The 25,092-nt window shown below is 39.3% G+C and overlaps 1 protein-coding gene across 2 annotated transcripts in view; it reads right to left on the bottom strand.

Annotated features, from left to right (window-relative positions):
• EPG5 (ectopic P-granules 5 autophagy tethering factor) overlaps positions 1-25,092 on the bottom strand; it is an 85,607-nt gene that overhangs the window by 8,481 nt on the left and 52,034 nt on the right. The window contains exons 28-39 of one of the 2 annotated variants that reach the window (XM_054583586.1): positions 21,321-21,463; positions 19,932-20,088; positions 16,443-16,637; positions 15,154-15,367; positions 12,794-12,942; positions 12,100-12,301; positions 11,472-11,544; positions 9,980-10,080; positions 6,322-6,497; positions 3,899-4,084; positions 3,180-3,389; positions 2,403-2,547 (exon numbers count right to left, since the gene is read on the bottom strand). In XM_054583586.1, the coding sequence (XP_054439561.1) occupies positions 2,403-2,547; positions 3,180-3,389; positions 3,899-4,084; positions 6,322-6,497; positions 9,980-10,080; positions 11,472-11,544; positions 12,100-12,301; positions 12,794-12,942; positions 15,154-15,367; positions 16,443-16,637; positions 19,932-20,088; positions 21,321-21,463 (1,951 nt within the window). Of the gene's footprint in view, positions 1-2,402; positions 2,548-3,179; positions 3,390-3,898; positions 4,085-6,321; positions 6,498-9,979; positions 10,084-11,471; positions 11,545-12,099; positions 12,302-12,793; positions 12,943-15,153; positions 15,368-16,442; positions 16,638-19,931; positions 20,089-21,320; positions 21,464-25,092 lie in introns of both variants that reach the window. The other variant, XM_054583585.1, reaches the window with a different exon arrangement.

The raw sequence follows: 25,092 nt of genomic DNA on the forward strand, positions 1-25,092 counted from the left end.
GATAACTGCAAATGAGTCAGTTACTAAGGTAGATTCCTTCTTTACATTCAAAAATGGATAATCCATTTCACTGAGAGTGTGTGGAGAAATTATTTAACTATTCAAAATAGTTGACTTTTTGTCAACTATTTCTAGCTCTCCTTGAGTTGGGCACACATTTTTTTTTTTTTAAATGTAATAGAGTTGTGGCTTTCTCACACCATGGCTTCGGTATTCATGTCAATGGGAGTAGGGAGGTATTACTCATCACACCCATCAGAACAAATGCACACACTTACACAACATTAAATAAACCCTAATGTTGTCACTGTAAGACCTACTTATTATTAAGCAAGGACTTTAAAGGCTTATCTCTGAATGTCAGCTGAACAGCAATTTTGATTTACTTTTAATTATGACTCAGGAATAAAAAATGACTGCAATGAGCCTCCTAAAAGATCTCAACCTCTCCCCTTCCTATTAATCATCAACAGGGCCAACAAATGTTTTCTTAAAAATCAGATCTGATCCCATCATCCTTCTGATTAAGATCTTTTTAGAATACCCTTCTCTCCTTTGCCTGGTCAGCTGTTACTCAAACTTCACAGCCCAATCGCATGATCAACTCTAAAACAGTTGCTCCAGTGCTGCTCTCTAATTTTTCTTTCTTTTTTCTTTTAAGATTCTCTGAGTGTGACTTGCCAAGCTGGTGCTAAACTTTAGGTGCATTATCTCCTGCCACACCTACAATACTATATGAAACAGGTACATCTTTCTCTACACATCCATTATATCCAGCTGTGCTATTTAGACTTCCTATAGTCTTGCCGATTCTCTACCTACTTGATCTATCAATCCTGTGAGACATGTCAAAATCTCTCACTGTGAGTGATTTCGCCATTTCCTAGTTCTGTCAATTTTCACTTTATGCATTTGTTACCGTGTTATTAGATACAAATAAGTTGAGAATTGTATCTCCTTGTGAACTGAATTTTTTATCAATTTCCGGTGATTCTCTTTATATCTCTAATAGTGCTTCTCATTTCTTATTTTTTGTCATGCAACTTCAGGAAAACACACTAGAGATCATCGGGTCCTGTAATGCTTTCTGCCTCTCCCCCGCCATCTAATGTGAAGAGAGCTAGGCCAGCTTTCTACTTTAGTATTTGCCTGCTGTGATTGCCTTATGAAAGCTTTTCAGGTACTTCTTACAAACAACTTAAAGCACGATGGTGCTGCTTATTAATCTAGTCTGACAGTCCCTTTTAACCTGAACATCAGTCCATTTACAATTACTGATGTATTTGAATTTCGTCATCTTATTTCAGTTATTTCTCTCACCTTCTCAATGATTCTTTTTTTGCCATCTTTGGATTGAACATATTTTAGCCATTCCTTTTTATCTCCCACTACTAGCTTAGAACTTACACATTTTATTTCTATTCTTTTGGTGAATTTCTTAGACTTTTTAACATTCATATTTTAATCAAAGTGTCAGTTTCATCAATTTCTTGATGCTCTCAAACAATACTAAAACCTTATAGTTTAACTCAACCTCCTTCCATGTGAGTTTGTATGTGTTAAACTCACAGTATATATGTGAGTTTAACTCAACATATATACTGGTGGTTGTATAACCTAATTTTAGCTTTGGCTTTTTAAATCCCTAAAGGCATGATTATTGTAGTTTTATATAAGCAGGCTTTGTTTACCCATACCCACATTTTACTACTTTCTCTGCTTATTACTCCTTCTTGCAACTCAAGCTGTATATCTGTGATCACTCTACTTCTACTGAAAGAACATACTTCCACCAGATCCTACGGAGGTTCAGCAAAAGTCTTCAAGGTGAAAGCCACCTGCTACTCCATCCACCTTCACAGGTTCCTCTTTTCACTTACATCTAATGTCTGAGATTTTCTGCCACCTCACTGATAAGTTTAATTTTGGGTTTCTTAAAAACATTTTATCCAAAATTTATAGTTCTTTTCAGCAGAAGAGGCAGTCAGGATGCCTAGTCCACCAAACTGCTGGGAGCACAAGTTCTTGCACAGTGTCTTTCTAAGTCTACAGGTGGTTCGGAAGTGCCCTCTTAGAAAGCCGAAAACAGCCGGGCATGCAGCTCCCTGGACGGTCTCCTGCGATCTCCCAATCGTCCACTCTTCTAGTCGCCTATCTCAGCCCTCAGTTCAGTGAGCCTCACACCAGGACCTGACAAAGTCAACCCTCCTCCAGTTCTTAACATCCACGCCTCCCCCTCCGTGCCCCGTGCTGACAGTGCCCCTAGGGCCCAGTCACCTCTGACCATTGCTTCTTTGGAAACAGAAATGACTATCTTGACCATCTTCCTGATATCACAATGCCTTAGAGACAACAGGAATTCATTTACGGAATAAATAAATGACCTCCCAGTGGTCACTTACCAGGTGGGTTAAAGAGAATGATATCATCTAAGAGCTTAGACATTTGCTGTTCTAGAACAGCTAAGGTGATTTTTCCATTTTGTTCCAGGGAGCTGAGGAACTGAACCATCTGATGAATGAAGGCTCGGCATTTTGGAACTGCATCCTAACAATAAAAAGAAGAATCATTCAAATGAACCCGTGCGAGTAGTGTTCACTGAGTACACCCTGGGAGCGCGGCACTGCACTACTTGTGTCTAAGGCAATATGCAAGTCCATGGCAGTAATTGAACTAGAACCTATATACCTCAAATTCTGCTGGAACAGTCTTCCTTTTTTTTTACATTAAAACACTACCTACACACAAATTACTTGCCAGGAACTTTTCCAAAAACATTTATGTTCATTATCTAATTTAGTCCTCACAACACTTTAAGGTAAGGTATTATTTCCAATTCAGATGAAAAAACCAAGATCAGAATGCAATAAGCTGAGGACCTGAGTGTTTCAGACCTCCAACTCATCACTCCCGTGACATTCTGCAGCCAGTGACATTCAGATCACTAAGGCATGATCCTTTTGGCCTCTTGTTAGCATGTGACCCTGCTGGCAAGTAAAGGCTTATCAAAAGAGATAAATAAAATTAAAAGATCCAAGAGGTCAAAATATGAGTACACATGAAAGACACCCTCGCACTTGCTCTGATGAGCCGTTTCAGACTCTAAGGCTGTCCTCAGGAGCACTTGCGCTATTACCAGCCCTGACACACTCTGCTTTTAAAGCAACCACTCAACTTACAAGATGTTTCTGGCCATCAGTAGGAACGGAGAGGCCTGCAGTCACTTTTAGGAGCTTCACGATTAATTCAGCAGAAGCTTCCTTCTCCAGGAGGATGGCTGGCTGGTAATGGCTGCTGAAATAACCCAGCACGCTCTGATACGACACGGTATCCACAAGATGCCATGAGAATGAACCTGTCTGCCCAAGGAGACTAAGCAGAGGCGACTCCTAAAAATAAAACATAGTTCTTTAGTTCAAGAGCTTCCATTTTTCCAGAAATATGTGTCCCTAATTAGTCTCTGAAGTGACCACTAAGATAGTCTATTTGATAGTCAGCATAGGACAGGTAAGATGTTCAATAAGTATCTACTGGAGTCAGGTGTACTGGTGACAGTGACAGCCAAAGTCTTGGCAAAAACGCAGTAGGATTTCTAAATATTCAGAACCCAATTTCCAAAGGGACTTTCTGATCTGGTATTAGAACTAGCAATTAATGAGATGTAAAATAAAATTAATTTTTATATTCTGCCTCAGTGTGGTTCCCTTCCTAATTTAGAGTTAGATTAAGAACTATCCAAGGAAATTAGGCGTCTGATGAGAGGCACATCCCACATACTGAGCACAGTCACACTGACAGGGGCAGAGGCACTAGGGAGAGAAGTGACAAATGACAGCCTCGTAGAGAGCGAGGATCCAGGGGGCCTTGTCACACTTCAGCATAGACCCTCCAAGCTTACCGGCTGGTCAGCCAGTTGATCTTCCTTTGCCAGTAAGATCAGCATAAAAAGGAGGCAGACAACCATGCTCCGGGTCTCTGGGAGGGGACTTGGACTCCAGGCGTCAGCGAGCACACTGATCCAGTTGACTTCACAGAGGACAGACCCCAAAAATAAGAAGCAGCTTTTGGGGCTTCCCCGTTCCACCTAAAAGAGAACAAATTAAAACCAATGTTTTGCTTAAAGCTATCTCTGTATCTTGGAAATGCATGTAAACTGATGTTTACTAAATTATATTTTTAAAAATAACATTTTTTTCCAGATTATAAAAGTCACCTATAATCCTACTTCTCCCCCCTCCCCCACCCCCCACCCCCCACCCCCCACCCCCCACCCCCACTCCCCACTCTGAGATTTAGAGGTAACAATCTTTCCTTCCGTGCTCAGTGTGTGTATATTTTGCAGCTTGTTTGGAGTTCATTGTTTATCTGACTAAGTCCCAGCAGGAGAGAAATGAGCTTCCCTAGCTCTAACCAGGTGGCAAATCCCTGCCTGAGTCACTGGTGCTGAGGGGGGCCTGTCGCAGTCCTCAGATGAGCTGGGAGGAAACAAAGGTTGAGATCCACTCACTAGTCAACAGTTCCCTAAGCTGAGTGTGCATCAGAACCATCTGGAGGACTTGCTAAAACACACACTGAGGTGCCCCCAGATGTAGTGGAATTTTTCACTTCCCTACGTCTGGGGTAGGTGCGGAAATCTGCATTTCTAACAAGTTCCCAGGCGGTACTAATGCCCTAGTCCTGGAACCATACTTTGAGACTTGACTATATTAATATATACATGTTTAACTGCCTTTTTAGTGTAATGTTATGTTACAAAAATGTCTGTATATCATTAGTCTTTATAATTTTTGATGATAGTATAATAGTTAAATCCTATTTAAAATTATTACAGATGGGGGGTGGCAAACGTATTATAAAGTATATTATCAATGTCAAAGTTACCTGATAAGCCTATTTCAAGTCTGTTTAAAATAAAACATGGCTAGCTATAAATTTTTCCTTTCAGAATGAAGATTAAGAAGCTCTACTCCACTTATAAAGTCACTATCAATAGGATCTGGTGATGATTCATGTCCTCCCATTAGCACCGTCATTATACCATGCTAGCTACTCATTCTTTTCCCTTTTAGAAAATGATTCTTAATCCTCCTTTATAACCTGCTCTCGATCCTCACCCTCAACCCCCTCAAAAGCTGTACCTTATTACGCTAACAGGGCGCACAAAACTAAAAGGTTCCCAGTTCCTGGGCAGGCCAGAGTCACCTATAACTAGACTAAAACTCCTGGAGACAGAGAGCCCGCAGCACCCCTTTACAGACTGTTCTGCTACTTGATCTGCCACATGGCTAGGGCTGCTGTCTTCCCTAAATGCTATCTTACAGCTCCTTCCATATTCTTAATAGTAATGGACATCTACTTAGTGCCTGTCTCCCATCTTCAACCTAGCTATAAAATCTTTCTGAACCTTGTGTTTCTTTAAGACAACTGTCCTCAGCTTTCGAGAGGGTTACGGGGGGCGGGGGGGGGGGGGGACGACACAAGAGCAGCACTGGGTTTCCTTTTAAAGCACTTCAAGACTGCACTACATTTTACTAACTGCCACAAATAGCTGGGCTTATAGTAATTAAAGCACATAAGGTGTTTCAATACAATGTGACATTAAGTGAAGAGTAAACACAAATGAACTGATAACTATGAGAAAATAAACTGAAACAATCATATAAAGTGAAAATTATAAATGGTTTTTTAAAATAGAAAAACCACCAAACTGCCTAACTAGTATGTAAGTGACCCTACTGTGCCTGTTCTTGGTAACCACTGCTTCTACCACAAAGTCTCACACACACTGAGCGGCACTCTTCCAGGTCATCTCAGGTCTTTACACGACGACACATCACCAGTGTTACATGTCTATCTCCTACCACCTAGTTACTCCCTGTATAACTACTTAAAGAAACTAAAGGCTTGTTCCCATTTACATTTTGCTTTAATAGAACATTTACCAGTATGTAGTTTTAATGATACTATCTGAGAAAAACAAGCATGTACAGAAAACACCAAGAAGAATGTGGCGTAGTCATTGAACTATGGACTCAACAATATCATTACTAAAGTCGGGGGGATGGCTGCCGTGTTACAGACAAAGTCTTTCTCTGGGTTTTAAAAGTGGCCCTATAAATGTTTTCCAATCATCTACCAACACCTTAAAATGATTTCCATGAGATGATGCTTCACACAAATGCCACTGGGGCCACACAGAACACGGGCACACTCCACTTTGGCACACATGGCAACTGTGCCTAAAGTGCACAGCTTGGGGAGCACAGGGTGCTGCTCCCAGGCAGCCACGCCTCTCCGGGCGGTAGGGCGGCAGGGACTCACTTTGAAGAAGGCCTCCATGAGCATCTGGTCGGGGTGCAGGTCCCTCCACGGCAGTTTCCGGTAGGCACTATGAAGAGCGTACAGAATGAACTCTGGCATTTTGGGCGCTGTACATGCTTCACAATAATGCATCAGGTGTAACCGAAGGGCTTCTGCATCACCTGGCAACAGCTTCCCTAAATTCAAAAAGAAAATACAGCTCAAGACCTTTTGGTTTATCTTTTAAAATAATAATGATGAGGATGATGATACAACAGACAAATCTGAACTAAAGTCTAAAACTTAAGGTTCTCAATAATTACCCAATTTCATATACCTAGGGGGAAAAAAAACTAGTTGCAGGTTAATAACAAAGTATGCTACTTTTATTACTTGGGTAATTGGAATAGGCAGCTGGTATGTGGGAAATGGCAGGGGTGATCAATTTCCCTTCAAAACTTCTAAATAGATGGCTTTTTAACTCAAATACACTTCCACAGCCCTAACCACTTCTAGATATCCCTTTAGTCTGTGGCCCTCTGCGTGTATTCAGTCTCTTGCATTTAGCACTTCGTTTATTTTGCACCTTGAAGGAATCCAATATTCCTCAAAGGGACATGCTCCAAATGACTAACACGTTAACCCTTGGTGCAGTAAAATGAGACTCCTAATTGTCTTGCAGGTAAGTCATTCTACAACAAATCTCACATTCATCTGCAACCAGGATCACTCAGTATTCTCCTCACAAGAATCAACTCCTTTAGTGCCTCCAGAGCTAATGTCAATGTAAGGGGCATTTAGTCTGAAACAAATAGTTTCAGCCTTTCTGGTTCTATGCAATGGAATGCAGCACAGTCAAAGAAGAGAGCTACACACAATGAGAACAGAAATGTGATGGTATTTCTCAATACCCACTTTTGAAAAAAATGAGCATCAACACATGGTACCAGCTGATTTATCATTTCTAAAATTCCTATTCCATAGATTCCCAGTCTTTACGATATAGCATGAAACAGTAATGTATTTTCTAACAACCTTTAAGACAGGGTGAAGGTAGCGTTTGTTTAAATATGGATAAAAGACAGTTTCGTTTAGATAAGGATGGATATGTAGGTAGAGGATATCTAGCAGGTAATCTCTTAGAACCAGAATGACCTTCTAGTTCCAGCCCAGCTCAGAGAAATTCATTGTGCTTTTCAGCATTTTTTCACAAATAAAAGGAGAGAACTGGATCAATGATCTAAGAGGCTACAATTTCATACTCCTTCACCCTGCTTTGCGTAGTTCTGTTTCCTCTCTCTGAACTTAGCAACCAGTTCCTGTGTACCCTCCTGGTCTTAAGCCATTTTCTTATTTTATATACACAGATAAGAGCCTATGAGAGTGCTTGCCCCTTATACTAAGAAATTACATATAAAGCCTTTGTGACTATAATTTTATGCTCAAGTATTTTTCTCATTAATACATATATTCTGGATAGAAAAAAGCAGTTAGAATAGTCTGCCTTTCGAAAAAAAGTACTATCATGATGTCTTGTGTTATTCACTGAACCAATATTTATCAAATAGGCACAAAGTATATGGCACTGATGAGGTGTGTCAATGTAGGTTCATTGACTCTAACAAATGTACTTCTCTGGTTCAGGACGTCAACAATGGGGAAGGCTGTGTGGGGTGGGGGTGGGGGGTAAGTAAACTCTCTACTTCCTGCTCAATTTTGCCTAAAACTGCTCTTAAAAATTTAAAGCCTATTTTATGTATTTTACAGCATGAAATCTTAACCTATGTTTTTAGTAACCTTTTAAAATGAGTGAAGCATGCATTTGTTCAAATATGGATAAAAGATAGTTTTGTTTCCAGGAGGCAATCTGTTAGGACAAGACTTGCTAGCCCCAACCCAACACACAGATAAATTCCGTGCCCTCACAAGTGAGGGGCAGAAAGAAGGCCCAAGGGCTTTTATGGAACAGTGAGGAGAGCAGTTTGGCTAGAGTAGAGTGTTTCCATTGAAAAATCATCACATAAAGTTGAAATGCACTGAGCCAGACATAATTTGGATGCTGAGCTAAAACATTACATTTAAAAGTTTCTGAGTAAGTTTAGGACATAAATAATATTTTAGGTAAATTAATCTAGTAAATAGACAGGAACAGAAACTGGAGATTGGAAAACAGGAGGCTATTCCAAGAATCTGAGTTGGGTAGGCCTAATATCCTCATAAACCTCCTAATATAAAACATTTCAATACACACCCCAGTAAAATACTACATCTTTGAAAATGCAGAGCTAGGCACACTCTGTGGAAGAAACACCAGGAGCCAAAAGCAGAGACCAGGAAACCAGAGCAATAAACTGATACTGAAGCCACAGTTGACCTGGGAGTACTTGCTTACGCTGGGTTTTAAGCACAAGGAGACCAAAGACTAGGTCTTCTGAGGATTGCTGTCTCATTGAAAGGGTAGTTAGGGGGAGAAGGCACCTTTTCTACCTTAGCCTGGACTTGGACTCCGGCAAGAAAAAGGGTTTACTATGATAAGTAAGAACTGCCTACAAGTTCAGTTTGGACTTCAATTTCATGTAACTGTGAGGAACCCAATCCCAGAAATTCCCGTTAGTCATAGCTGGCAACAAATGCAGATTGTCTCTGGAGGCGCGCACCCTCATCCTAGTCTTTACAGGCTTTCCCAAGAGAAAGTCTCTAAATAAGGCTTAGAACACACACTTACAAAATACACAGGAAACAATCCTCTAGGAATAAGAGTAGGAAGGAATATCCAATAGCAGTATAAGCCACCCTTCAGTGGGAACTTCAGATAATGGAACACAAAAGAAAGTAGCATGTTTAAACATTTTAAAGAATTAAAAATTGAAATTTTAAACAAAAGAAATAAATAAGAAGCCATCAAAAATGATCAGGGTATATTTGGAAAACAAATAAAACCTCTAGAAATTGAAATAAGAAAGTCAATGGATATTTCTCAAAGATGATGAGACATAGAGGCACTAGATAACTGGAAAAGAAACCTCAAGAATTTGCCCAAAATGAAATACAGAAAGATAGAAAACATGAAAAAGAAGTCATAAAGACAGAATGAGGTTAAAAATTGGGCGTAGACAATATTTAAAAGAGAAAGGTGGCATATTTTCCACAACTGACGAAACTCCGAACTACCTCACAAACAAGGTAAGAGGTTATGAACTTTACACTGAACACTGTATGAATGATTTTCTTTGGTCAAAGAGGACTGCCTACTACTGCATTTCGCCATGTATAATGCGCACTCACATTTTTGGCCCACACATTCAGGAAAAAAATCCTTTGCTTTATTTATTTATTTATTTATTTATTTATTTATTTATTTATATGTAGATACTCGTTTTTTGTATTATAAAGGAATTTTAGCATTAATTTTTTAACATATTATGGTACAAGAAATTTTATGTAAGAAATCATTACAAAACACAGGAACAGATACAAGGTATTTCATGTACCACCCATGTACGATACGCATCCTTATCTTTCCCGCAAAAATTTGGGTAACAAAGTGTGTATTATACACAGCAAAATATAGTAATTAAAATAAAATTAAATAAAATACTAAAGCAGGAGCAAAAACTTAATTGAATGACTTAGGGAAAAAGTGAAAACCAACCAGAGACATAACATAATGCCTTCCTACCTTTAAAACTCTCATGCAGCGAGCCAATGCAGTGAGTGAACAGCTGCACAATGCTGGCGGCCACCACAGTGTCGCTCTCCAGCCAGGGGTAACAGCACTGGCTGCTTTAAATAAATGAAAACGTGTAAATTAATTAATTAATTAGTTAAAACAAACTTAGAAATGAAATACCATGACTAAATTACTCTAGGTTCCAGAGGATAAGGCTTGCCTAAATCATAGTGTGTTATGTAGCCCTAAAACACATTTAAATTTCTTGTGGTGAATTGTAGCTTGTAATTATCAACCACATAGTTTTATATACTTTCTTTCTAATCTTTATTCCAAAATAATGAAGTTTTAGAAGTGTTATATAAATTGACTCTTAACATTTTTTTACATCCAATTCATACCACTGAACCCATCCCTTGTGCCTCTTGGGTGCATTTGAAATGCCTTAGAAATACACTGTCAGACGGTTTCACAAGGAGGAAGGGGCAGAGGAAGGGAGAAAGAAAAGTTCATGGAACAAAAAGATGTCCAAACATGGATGGATGGGAAATAACTAAACAAAAAACTCTTTATATGAAAATCTGTTTCTGAATCTGGTCCAGAAAGTTCAGGATCAAAATAAATTCCATCAATTCTTCCTAGAAATAAATAGGCGGCCTGCATTATGGTCAGCAGTTCAACAGACATTACAAAATCCTGAAAGCTGCAGACTGTTTAAGAATAGCCTTCTAGCAAAAGCAAAGATCCAGAATCTTTTCTATTTCCTTCAAGAAGCTCTTGAAGCAGCCTGGGTTAATGCAAGGGCTCTGGCCCCAGTGCGGGCCCTCACTGGCTGTGGCTCAGGAGCAAGACGTGTAACTTTTCTGAGTTTCAGAATCAGTTTAATAATGTGGGAACACCTTAAATACTGTAATGTCTACCAGTGTTGTAATTTTTACAGAACGCCTATCAAGTTCACCTAGTTTTTGTCTGTATGCTTTTAGGGGGAAAACAACTCAGAAGGGGCCACTCGGACAGCTCCACATCTTTCTTAAATGCTCACGAAGTTACGTTTCCTTTAATCAAACAGTTCATGTTAAAAGGGTAATTCCCACCCACTAATCTGAAAGCCAACTTAGTTCCAAAAGTAACTAAAGAACTAAATAAGATCAAGTTAGTCTCATCGTTTTAGTGTTATATTCTCCAAACCTAATTAAAGAAGGCAGCATCTGTTTTACTGAAATTAAGTACCAAAACTCATTCAACTTCTTTACCATGGAAAACTGGAAACAATTATCCAGTTTTGCTTCAAAATTAATATAAAGATAATGGCTCTGATCAACCAGACTAAAAACTCCACAGAAAATGTCTTGTTTCTTTGGTAAAGAAGCATTTTCCAAATTTAAGTATATCCCTAATTAAAAAAAATTAAATCTGTGACTGCATCACTTCTACCAAAACACCATCAGAGCTTTAAATCTATATATTTCACAGGAACTTGAATATCTGATAAACGACATACCTTTCATTGTCCTCTAAAACCAGGATCCACGGCTTAAAGAGTTGGATGATTAATGAATGCAAGGATCTCAGCACTAAAACAAAAATTTTTAGAGACAAGATACAAGTGTATCCTTTGTCAATATCATTGATAACACTATATAAAGAATCTACTTACTATCTATATACTCATAAACTTATGTTGATATAAAAAACAAAATATTTAATGTAACTAAGCATGTTTTTATGTGCTACAATGGAATTCCTTGACTGGAATTTTTATTACATAATGTCATGGATAATTTTATAACAATATATTTTTTTAAAGATCAACGCTTAAATATTCAGGACCCTTTTCTTAGTGATGTAAATAACAGGAAGAAAGAGTTGGAGATTGAAACCTATCATCTCTTGGTACTCTGCCCTACAAAAGCAGGGGCAGAAACAAGCTAAAACAAGCACCAATTGCCTAAGTGAACATAAGTATGACACATATATGGTTTCACACCTATGCATATATCTCCCATTTCCTCTGCTTGACACTCAGACAGTTTTATTGCAAAGACTTAAACCTCTTAATGTGTCTATTCAAGTCTCTTCTAATGGAAGATCAAAAAACCCACCTCCGAATTGCACTCAAGGCATATTACCTGTTTTGCTGCTGGCAGATGGGTCTTGGTCAGAGCAAGCCACTTCTGAGTCAAGCAGCCTTCTTACAAGATAGCCCATGAATGTCTTCACATCATCCACGTAAGGACTCCATTTTGAGAATAAACCAAAACTTTTAAAGTCCAACGTGGATAACCGAAGCTTATAAAAAAAGTCTGAGAGCCACTGTATAGTCTCCATTACCTGAAAGAGAATGACTTATTAAAAAAAATACACACTGAATATCTATCTACCTGCCAGCAGAGTATCACAGCAGACTGTGATGGAAAGCTTTGATTTTGTAAGAGTTGCAAAGTTGTACAGCACGTGAAAAGTAAATCACCATATCTTAAGTTTTTTCTAAAGCAGAGGAACCTTTTGAAATAAACTTTCGTGTGGGCCCATATCATATAAAATTTATGAAACTGGGAGCTCTGTACGATACTGCATGAAACCCTGACCAAAAGAGCCAGTGGTGTGAGGTCAAGACGTAGGCGGGTTAAGATGGGGAGAGGGCAGGCCAGGCTGCTCTTGAACAGATGAGTAAGAATCACACTGCAAGAGAAAGGCAACCCAGACCGGGGGATGGGGATAGGGGAAGCAAGTGACTGACAAAGAGAAGCATGGAGTTCTTAAAACAAAGGAAATGGAAAAAGAAGGCACAGACAAAAAAGTCAGATGCCAAAAGCTACACACCTGCTTGTCTGACAAGAGAACGTCCTGGGAGCTCTGAAACGCCGCGCTCTCAGCAGAAGCCGCCCCCTGCTGGCAGTTGGGGGCGCAGCAGCCCAGGGCTCGCAGAGTGGCTTTCCAGCACTCAGGGCTCAGCAGCTGCTCAGCAGAGCCTTATGGGGCAGGGGCAGGGGAAAGCAAGTCAGCATCTTTCACAAACTAAATCGTTCGATTTGAATCAAAAAACACATGAATCTTACAAAGGAATGAATAGTAAATAAAATTCCAAAACAAATTCATAAAGATCTGTGGTGAAGAAGCCCAAGTAAAGAGAACTTATTACAAGAACCATCCCCCTGAACACTTGACTGTCCTTGTGCCTGATAACCCTGCTGCAAGTAAGCACTGCGGGAGCCATCCGAGCTGGAGTCTGAGAGGGGAATCCCACCCACCAGACCCTGCCGGGGAATGGTAAGGTGCCATTTCCCTGGCTGGGTGATGTGAAACAAGTTACGGTGACAGGACAGGGAAGACTGGGTGCAGATGCAACAGCAGAGTCCAGGCTCTCTTCGGAAGGTGCTCTACCCCTAAAACAACATTCCTACAATGGGAAAAACCTAAAGCAACATGGAGAGAGCACACAAAAGTAGAGACTACCAACCAGCAGCCTGCTACTTGGAGGCTCACATTCCAGAAGACAGGAATAATACCTCCTCAGGTCCTTTCCACCCAGAGGAGGCATGAGGACCAAACAGAATAACAGAGGCTCATAGGAGCAGGTCTGAAGGGAAGGATGAAGGGTCAGCTGCACTCTGTGGAGTATGCAGTGTCTAGGGGACAGGAAAGGGTTTGCGTCCAACTTCAACCTGTGGTTCTTAGGGCAGAGGCCTTGAATCAAGCTACAAGCGTAGGAGTCATGCAAACCTAGAAGAGAGCAGTGAAGCCAGAAAAAACAATAGGCTCACCCAGGGCAAATGGAGAGATGACATGAGCAAAGAATGGATCCCGGGGAACCAACATGGTGGCCAGGGAGGAAGGGGAAAACAGGAGGCTGGAGGTCATGGAATCTGCCAGAGTAGTACTGTTATTCTTTTTTTAAAAAGATTTTATTTATTTATTTATTTTTTAGAGAGAGGAGAAGGGAGGGAGAAAGAGAGGGAAAGAAACATCACTGTTTGAGAGAAACATCGATCAATTGCCTCTCACATGTGCCCCAACCCAGGACTGGCCTGCAACCCAGGCTTGTGCCCTGACTGGGAATCAAATGAGTGACCCCTCGCTTTGAGGGACAGCACCCAACCAACTAAGCCGCACCAGTCACAGCTGTACTGTTTTTCTTAAACCTTTAACTGAGTTACTTTCCCTAGAAAGTATAGATTTTCTGCTACATGCAAGTCTATGACTGTCTACATAAACAGTTTACAATCTCTTTTTAGTTTTAGGGGGGAAAAAAACAATACACACTTGATCAAATTTTGAAAATTTACAACAAAAATTAGCTAGGCAAATATGCATCAAAAATTGTACAAATACATTTCTCTGTCAGTTTTCTCTACCCACCGTGCAACTTCCCTCTATAGGAAACAATGAAAGCTTGAAGTGCTTTGAAAGTGGGGCCACACATTTCAGTATTCATCAGGTAGTCCAATACATAAGATCATTAACTTATTCACTAAATAACTTCTGTTAAGTAACACAAAGATTTAGCATAAAGCAAAATTTAGTTTTCCATTACATCTATAAATAATATAAAGTTTGAGTGAAAAAGAAAATACTATCTCATTTTTCAAATAAAATCCCTGCCTAGAAACATTCCAAAAATAAGAAAGCCTACACTCTTTATATCTCCTCTAATCTCAAGTACTCCAATGGGAAGTTGCCAGGAAAGAGAAATGGTGGGGATGTGGAAAACGTAATGCCACTCTTTCCCTTGGCAAATGTAAGTACAGTTTATCATTATACAGGGATAAAATTCATTTGCAAAAAATTAGGGGACAGTGTCTTTGAACTACAGAGAAACCAAATGCCATAGAAAGCGCAAGTTCCTTCTCTTACCAAATTTGTAGTCAGCAGCGAAATCAAGCCCATATCTACCCCACCCATTCAAGACAGCTGCAAAGTCAAGGCGGAGAGATGGGTGCAAAACTGTGGACTCCAGCATCGAAGATTAAGTACTGTCTTGTCCAATTAGGGCTCTTTCTAACACTCTGGACAATAAATGACCATTTTTACAGGTAGGAACCCTTTGGGTTCACCAAGTACTTCAGGTAAAAATCAGTCATTATAAACTCCTGCACACTTATATTATTTTTACATTTTTGGATGACATCTGTAGAATGGTGAATGGTATCCTATTATTCACTGCAATCTAATCAGTCACTTACTTTGCATCAGCAGCCTGAGAATGTCACTGTACTGGTCAGGGAACTGGTAGAGAAGAAGGTAAGTCCAGTGCTTACAGAAAAGATTAAATGGCATCAAAATATCTTCATCTGGTTCAAGGCCCCAGGCAGTAAGTGCCAAATGAATGGACTCCAGAAGCCTGGTACGATCAGACAGAGGAGGTTTAGTGGCGTTTAACCATTGCTTAAGATGGAACTAAAAAGAAAAGAGAAACAAGAAGCAATTTTTATTGACACTAGAAAACTAAATGAAGTAGAGCAAAGCCTGTAAAATTTAGTTTAAAAGTCGAAGATTATCTAGCATTTAGTTTGTCACAAAGATTCAAACTACAGTTTATATATATGAGCACCTAAAAGAACCTGGGCAGTTCAATGACTGATGGGCGCCCTTACACCTCTCTCTCTCTCCCTCACTCTCCGAGACTGCAGAAGCAGAGTGTTCTCAGCTCCATGTGCTTTTCTGTAATTTAAAAATCTTGGTTGCTAAGTTTTCCCCACAAGACAAGGATCAGAACCTTGTACCTCTTTCACTGGTCAAAGTGCAACAAACAAGCAGCCACTTTCTGGAAGTCTCTCCATCCAACAACCACATTTCTGAACCTCCATCAGTCATCTATCTTAGCTAATAGAAATCCACGGTCCTGAGATCACCTTCCAGAATCCCAAACCATACAACATGTTCTCCCCCAATTACAGACTGGGATCAGTCCTGGCCCCCGCAAAATTACCAGGTTTTATGACCCATAGATGCCAGAGAAATACAACTGAAGACAAAATAGCTAAGGCTCTAAATTTCCCAACTCGTTAAGTAAATTCACTGCCTTGGTCTGAGTTAACATTCTACTTGGAATGAAGACAAAGGCAATTTGCTTAGATCTGGCTTTTTCTAAATATGAAAGACTTGGATGTGTTACAACTCATTTATCAAACACAATTTAGGCGTCAATTCAGGATAAATTCAAAAGAAGGATGTACTAAATTACTATTATGAATATTTCAAAACTGTACTGTTTTTTTTTTTTTTAAGAGGGTTTGGGAGCTAGGTTGTTTTTATACTGGAATAAAACTGTCTCACACAACACAACCGACACCGCCGTTAGAAGCGGCTGTGGGATTTTGCTGCTTAAAGGTCACGCAAACTGAAAAAAGGGCCTGTGAGCACATGGTCTACCTGGAAACGGAACTCCAGAGGGCCTTGATGCATACAAACTGGGGAACAAACAAGGTTCCTACATTTTCAGTGCTAACATCAGGATTGGATGACATCTCACCTTGGTTAGCAGCATGAAAATCATGTCGCTGTTGTCCTCACTAAGGAACTTCACCACTTTCTCATAGAGCTGTATGAACTCTGTAGGCGCAGCATTGGGGGTAAAGAAAGGAGACAAAAGAGAGCAGAGCCTTCTGTTCTTCAGAATGGTCTCAAGTACTTTTTTGCATTCTGACTTAGTACCGCTGATGAACACCTTGAAAGAATAAAAGAGAAAAATGTCACCAACTCTCCACTACCCAACCTTTATTTAAGCAAGTCTATACTACACCAAGTTTTAAGGGGTAGTATATAGGACAAATAAACCTTTTTTCTAAATGAAAATATAAAACAATCAAAAGAAATCTAAAATCAACACAGGTATAAACCTACCATTTCCAGTGTAGGTAATGTTAAATAAAAATTTGCATTATACCTACCAAAGTGATCCTGCATTATGTCAAGAAAACAAAGCTTCTAGGTTATAGATTTTAATACTTTTAAAAAGCTAACTTTTTATGATTAATGTATAATCAGAATAACGTCACACTGTTTTAACTTGGTTCTAATGTTTAAAAGTACTAGAATATTCGTGGCCCTGACTGGTGTGGCTCAGTGAGCCAGGCATTGTCCCACAGGCCAGGGTCACCAGTTGGATTCCCGGTCAGGGCACATGCCTGGGTTAAGGGCCAGGTCCCCAGTTGGGGGCACGCAGGAGGCAACCAATCAGTCTTGCAGCAATGTTTTTCTCCCTCTCTTCCTCCCTCCCTTCACTGTGGCACTTTGACCAGTGAAAGAGAGCTACAAGGTTCTGATCCTGGTCTTGTAGGGAAAACTTAGCAACCAAGATTTTTAAGTTACAGAAAAGCACATGGAGCTGAGAACACTCTGCTTCTGCAGTCTCGGAAACTGAGGGGGAGAGAGAGAGGTGTAAGGGCGCCCATCAGTCATTGAACTGCCCAGGTTCTTTTAGGTGCTCATATATATAAACTGTAGTTTGAATCTCTGTGTTATTTATTTTGCTCTAAGAATAAATAAGTAAAATCTTTTAAACATAATTAAAAAATAAATAAAAATACTAGGATATATGTGAATATTTAAATAATCTCAGGGTCAAGAAGGCTTTGATAAACTTGGCCACAGGCAGAAATAATAAAGAATAAGACTAAAAGATTTGAACTGATAAAAATGTTAACTTCTACAATGAAAAGAGTTATAAAATTAAAGAAAAATGATGTAGAAAAGTTAATTTGTAAGAAATTCCAGATACCAAGTTAAAAGCCTGAGCTGCTCTTCAAAAAGCAATGAAAAAAAAAGGACACTATCCAACAGTAAATATGCAAAGGACAATAACCAGCAAATCACCAAAAAGATAATAAATGGCCAGGACATATGAAAAGTCATGCAACTTCACAAATAATTAAAGAAATGTAACTTAAAATAATTAATAAAGCACCACTTCCCCTATTAGATTAGCAAGATTTATAAAGAATGATCATTCCTACTGTAGGTTATGATACGAAGAATAAACTCAAACCCAGCAATGACAGTGTAAATAGGTACAAGTTTCCCTGGAGGGCAGTGTGATAATATACATCAAATACTAGTCCCTCTGACATTGCAATCATACTTCTAAGAAATTATACTAGGAAAAAAAGTCCAAGTTCACAAAGACATGGAAGATTATTTATCTCAGACTTACTGTAGTGAAACAAACCAACCAACCATGTAAACATCTATTCAGAGGGCACTGTCTCAATACATTACAATATATCTGTACTGTGGAACACTACATATTAAATACCATGTTAGGCCCTGGCTGGTGTGGCTCAGTGGACTGGTCACCAGTTCAATTCACAGGCAGGGCACATGCTGCCTAAGTTGTGGGCCAGGTCCCCATCTGGAGGGGGGTAGGTGCATGTGGAAGGCAACTGATCAATGTTCCTCCCAAACATTGATGTTTCTCTCCCTCTCTTTCTCCCTCCCTTCCCCTCTCTCTAAAAATAAATAAAATCTTTTAAAAAATAAATAAATACCATGTTAGAAAGAGACGCACAGATAACAGAGAACAAACCAAGGGTTGCCAGCATGGGAAAGGGGTTTGGGGAACTGCATGAAGAAAATGAAGAGATTAAGAAGTACAGGGGAAAGCGGTGGCGGGAAAATGGAGACAACTATACTTGAACACTAAAAAAAAAAAAATTTTTTAAAAGTACACATTGGTAGTTAACAAGATAGTCACGGGAATATAAAGTCCAGCACAGGGAATATAGCCAATAATACTGTAATCACTATGTAGGGTGCCAGGGGGGTACTGGAATTATCAGGGGGACCACTTCATAAATTATATCACTGTATAACCGCTACGTTGTACACCTGAAACTAATAAAGAATAATACTGCATGTTGACTGTATGGAAAAATAAAATTTAAAAAAATTAAAAATAAATGCTCTATTATAGGTCTATTTTATTAACACAGAATAATGTCTAAAAAGATGTGTCTGAATGAAAAAGAGCAGACTACAGAATAGCATCTGTGGTTTCTGAATGCATATCTGTATTTACTCATCTATTTATATGTAGGGATAATATGTCATTTTCATATACACACACATACACTAATATACACACATACACAAGACAAACTATAATGGTAGCTGTGTAACCATTATCTCTAAGTTAGAATTCTGAAAAACTTTTCTTCTTTATATTTTCTGCACTGTCTGCATTGCTTATAACAAATTAACAGACATCAAGTTTATAATCAAGAAAAAAATGTTAATCTACTTCAATATCTTCTCAGCATCACCTCCCTATAAGAATCCAATAAATAAGTACTCATGAAATGAACTTATTAGGTGAGAATACCTGGTTACTTAGTGTTTACATATTTTCCACAAGTGGCTTTTTTGTTTTATGACCCATTTCATAAATCTACATGGATACACTGCCTTTGCTTTTATTAAATATCCATATTTTAACAGCAAGTCAAGTAAATAAGTAAATGGTGACTGAGAAACAGCAACTGGGAGGTGGCAGAGCTTTGACTCTTTGAGTCAGAAGACCCAGGACCCAGTCTCAGCTCCAGCACTCACCAGCTATACCCTTTAAGCAAGTCAGTAATCATTTAGAGCCCCATTTTCTCATCTTTAAAATAGGAATGATATCAATCACAGAAAGTCACTGTGAGGATGAAATAAAATAATGAATCAGAAAGCACTTTATAAACATGAGTTTCCCTGATATTACAGGTAACACCACCAACAGCATATGACAGAATCTGATGTTTCCCCAGAGGCTTTGAAATATGAATAATTAATCTCTTGAAATGAGAAGCAGAATTCTATACCAACAATTCTATTCACATCTCTAGAAACCAACAATTCAAAGTGGCTTCTGACTTAGGTAAGACTCTGAACCTACAATATAAGTCTAAAGTCACATATCAAATGAGAATACTGTAGGGACTTATTGTAACTGAAAAAGGCTAGCAACACAGATTAACCTTACCTGTCCCAAAATCTCAATGCATGAAGTAAAGAACTGCCTCGTAGGAGGATGGCGCTGGGTCTCATCGCTGACATAATCCACAACAGTAAAGAAGAGGCTAATGCCAACCTTCTGAACCCCAGGGGTAGGCTGCAACTTGTAGGCGTTCACTAAGGCCCTGCAGGAAAGCAGGTAAGAAGCGGTCTACAGCATGAGAATCCAGACTCACTAGTATTTCTACGACACTCCACCTTTCCCAGGCAATAGTCTTAAGAGTGCTCAGAATCTCATACAAATGTCACTTTAGAAATATTTTATGGGTTATCTTCCAACTTGACCCAACACCTCATTTTCAATACATAAAAATGACTTTATGCCCTCCTGGAAAAGAAAATCAGCTTGTATTATAAGGGCTAATTAACTTTCTTACCTTTATTAAATTTTTTCACATTTCATATGTAATTCATAATTATTTAACTTCATATATTTTTATATAATACATATTTTTAAAAACAAGAACACTGACACCTCTAAATTTTAAAATCTAAAACGGTGACTTAGGTTGAGGATAAAGATTTTTGAATAGAATAAGCTCCTAGAATAAAGGAATCTCTTCTAATTCTCTTTTTATTTTTTTTTCCAGTTCCTTCACTGGTAAAAGAAACATCAACCTCTTGTTCACCTTCTCTCCTCCCTCCTTCCCAGAGCCCCCAATCCAACCCACAGAAAGACTCAGTGCCCCCCTCCACACCACCATCCCAAATCTGCCCTAGGATTTGCTGCTGGTACTAGAATGTGAAGTTAATAAAAAGTAAAAGGAAGAATCAACCTCCCCTCTCCCAAATCATGGCCTGGTAGCTTTGGGAAGAAAGGCAGTGGTGAGAATAAGCCAGGAGCTCCCAAGGAAAACCACAACAGCCCAATGCAAGCTGGCACCTATATCTGAAAGCCCTAATTCCCCTGAGCAAATCCACTGTAAACTGTGCTCAATAATCTGAGTTGACAATGATGACTTCCTGGGTAAATGTGTGACTCTGATATAAAACTTCAGCGCTAAATCTTTCCATTACTGAATTTCAATGTACTGTATCATCTCTCATTTCAGGGATCTGCACATTGATTTTACAAAGGGCCAGATAATAATTATCTTATGCTTTATGGGCCATAAATTGTTACAACTACTCAACTCTGCCTCTGCAGCATAAAAGCCATATACATTAATAAATGGGCATGGCTGAATTCCAATAAAACTTTATTTATAAAAATAGGTGGCAGGGCAGATTTGGTCCAAAGACCAGTTTCCCGATCCTTGTGCTAATTTAATTAGCAGGGGCCTATGGGGTGTAGCAGCATGATTTGTATCCATAACAACAAAAGAGTATTTTAAAGTAAAATGCCCTCAAAACTTACGTAATCAAGTTTTCTGCATGCACAGCAGCTTCCACAACATTAAGTGGTGGTGGTGTAGTAGCTTCTGCTTGCAGCTGCTTCACTTCTTTCCGCAAAACACGAAGCTGTTGGCTTACTGCTTCATTCTTATGCATACCTTCAAACTAACAAAAAATAAAGTGGTCAACAGATTTTTGCCCCTACATGTTTCTGAAGCAGATATTTTATTACATATATACTGGGTATACGGTGATAAGGCTATTATTACAATTAATATGATAACTCAAAACTCTTCGTTGAACTTGACAGGAACACGAACGAATTTTCAAAAACCTATTCCATAATATCAGGTTTTTTCATAAAGACTCAAACTTGAATTAGTTTATCATTGGTTCAAAGTCTTCCATAAGACATGCTGTATGTCACTCATGTTTCGACTCCCCGACCCTCATCAAAAAATGATGCAACGTCTTCCACCGCTCCGGCTGTGCTGAGGCCCACCAAGCTCCCCCACTGCTGGTCATGGGTCCCCTCTGCTCTCCGAGCTGAACAGCACATCCAGTTCAACTCAAAACATGGGCTCCACATCTCCCGTGTGCCCAGCATAAAAAAGGAGGACACAGAGGCTGTTATTAAAACATTTGCCATTTTGAAAGGAAAAAAGACATATACTTATAAAGCAAAAAACAAAAGATAAAGTGCTCAAATCAGTTGCATGCCTAGGAAAGCGCAATTGAGTAAGTCAGTGGTTCCTGAAACCTGATCTGAGATAAAAATTTTTATTGGTTCTCAGTAAAGATGTACAAAATAAGGAAAATTAAGCTTCTCAAAAAAACTAAATTTATCACAATTTAAAAGACTATCTTTTATTTAAGATTATGTCAGTCCTACTCAAGGGGGCTGTTAAAATCCCCTACTCTAATGAACTGATGGTGACCTATATAATAGCTGCTATGTTCATGCATCTGTAATGTCCTTTTTTGGATGTGAAGTGATGCAGAAAATATCCTAAGCCGAGGCTGCAACACAAATACAGAACCAATGAGTAGATGTGGGGACAGGACACTGAGGAGGAGCCTGGACAGGCTGACTGGGGGCCGAGGATCAGGGCTGAAGCGTGCAGGACAGTGAGACTGGGCAGCAGGGGCCTATCTCGGAGAGGCCTTTAAAGCAAACTAGGGAACTTGGATTTATCTTGCAGGCATGGCAGAGAATGCTGAAAAGACCAGAGCACTTAGAAGGCAGGAGTTTTAAATTCTACATTGTCTTTAGACGGTCTTCCAAAACCACATGAGTGAGAGCAGTAGGGACTACGCTCTCCTTTATACGGACCTGCCAAACCTAGTCTTCAACTTACCACTACAATGGTAACAGGTATCCTTTGTGAATAATATAAACACTTAATTCACAAACTTCTTTAATCAAGGCTCTTATGTCCCTATCAGGGGACATAAATAACAAATCGAAAGCTCCTGAAGGGCGAATGGGCCTGTTTGTGCTGCTTTACACAGCACTCAGCACACCTCTGACAATACACTGAACTCATACTCTTAAGGTCACAATGACAACTTTCTTCTGTAAAATGCACCCCTATCGTGGTACAAATCTTTACAAAACTTCTTATTCTAAAGAAAAACCAGGATGTTAGGATGAACAAAAGCCATGAATGTGACTATCCAATAAGATGTAATATTAACAATAATTACTTTAGGTTTTATTCCTGGAGAGATGAAAGATAAGAAATTAAATTACTTCCACTAAACCACCTACTGAATCAATACAAGTATTAAATCTCAAATCTTTCAAATAACAGACTAATTTATAATATCTTAAAATGTGATTAGGAATATGTGCAGTCAGCTCTTTTGCCCAATATGTCACCAATTACAATGAGACTGGGACTTTGAGGGCCACAGCCCTTGACTGGCCCAGAGAGAAACTGCTAAACAGAGAGGAAAAGAGAGAATCTGAGAGAAGGGAGAAAGACAATGAGAATGAAGGAAGTGGAAAGACTAAGGACAAGAGAAAAATGACAGAGGCTCACTTGACAGGGAAGTACAGAGAACCAAGACCAAATCCACTTCGTTAACTGCCTTCTCATGTTGTAGAAACGCCTAATGCTGAGGACCAAAGAAAACCAACTAACACAGGAAAGTTTAGACACTCTCCCAAAATTATCATTATTTCCTAGACTGCTTATTTTGTTCATTGTTCCAATGACTGTTGAAAGTTTTCTTTTCTTCCTAGAGCGGGGGTGAGAGAGATTGAATGACTACCTGCTCATAATCACAAGAAGTCGTAGACAATAGAACAAAGCAGCATGGTGGAAGCCCCTCCTCTTGAGTCACTTTAAGTAGACAAAGAAATTTAAAAGTAGGACACAGCTGGCCCTTCAGTTAAGTTTTTACAATAATGTGAAGCCCTCAGTGGGTCTTTTCCATCTTTCATTTCTAGGAATGAACAAATTTTTCACATGACAATAAATCAATTCTCGGGCCTGCCCCACAATACCAAAGTAAAACACAAGGAACCCTATTATAAAACACCCCATTTCCTCAGGGAATATCACTGAATTATTAGAGGCTGCTATTAGGAGACACAACCACGGAAGAAGCACGTCTCAATTCTCATAAAATATATTTGGCTTTTGTATACCCCAAACAAGTTCATACCCTTCCGGATGGTTGGAAATTTCCAGGGCATTCCCTCCCAGGAAAAGTCTATCAAGTAATAAAATATTTTCATGATATAATTTAAAGTCTTCACAAATGAGCGATTAAAATTATATTAAAACACAATTAAATTTATAAATTTTAATTTTAAAATATAAAATCATTTCCCATGATACTGATTTTAAAAATTGATCCAATCCATGAGTTCTCTAATCACTGATCACAACCTGGATCGAATTTGCTAACTTTAGATGATTACAAAGAGTTATTTTTTCAGAAGTAAATTTTGAAGGTAATGAAAAATACAAATATAAAGGTTATTTCTGAGAAGACATTTTAGAGAAAACAGTCACCCAAGGAGACTGATGAAGAATACATTAGAACTGTTAAAATGGGGCTTAGCACAAAAAGAGAAGAAATATTTGAAAGAAAACCAAGAGTCAGTAAAACAAATTTTCCCTCATTTCTAAAAGCTAACCAAAAGGAGGATCTACTTTTCTGCAACTGTAGTTGGGCAACAGGTGGGGCTCTCTAGCAGCATTTCTCTCCAGGCTCAGGGGATCCTGACTTCACCTGCAGACCGAGTAAGGCGCCGTGATTACGGGGCGTGTGCTCTGCAGCCAGACTGCCTGGGACTTCCTAGTTTGCTACTCGCTGGCTGTGGCACCCTGAACATGTAACCTAAACTTTCTATGCCTCTATTTCTTCATCTGAAAAATGCAGATAATAAAACTCTTACAGAGTTGTGGTGAAGATAGAAATAAGTTCTGTGAAGTCTTTAGACAGAGCCTGGCATGAAGTGAATGCTGACAGGCTGGCTAAAGCTAAACTTCCACTTAGACGTCCTTCTAAAGTCACAGATCCAACTTAATTTTATTTTTCCAACTAAAGAAGGTGACTCGAGAGGCAGCTGAATTTTCAGTCAGATTGTTGCACATCTCTCCTTTTGCCTGTTGGCAGGCTCCACCCAGCCAGTCTGTTTTCCACAGGTCCTTCCCATGTCTGTCTTCCGCGCCCGCACCACTGTCCACAGCACACAGCCAGTGCTCCCAAGTGACTGACCCTTCCAATGTGAACTCCAGCCTTCCCAAGGTGGATGCCTACTGCCACTTCCAAGAGCA

The sequence above is a fragment of the Pteronotus mesoamericanus genome, unplaced genomic scaffold (assembly GCF_021234165.1).
Source record: "Pteronotus mesoamericanus isolate MK-2021 breed Mesoamerican mustached bat unplaced genomic scaffold, CSHL_Meso_final contig_74, whole genome shotgun sequence".
In the NCBI taxonomy this organism is placed as follows: Eukaryota; Metazoa; Chordata; class Mammalia; order Chiroptera; family Mormoopidae; genus Pteronotus; species Pteronotus mesoamericanus.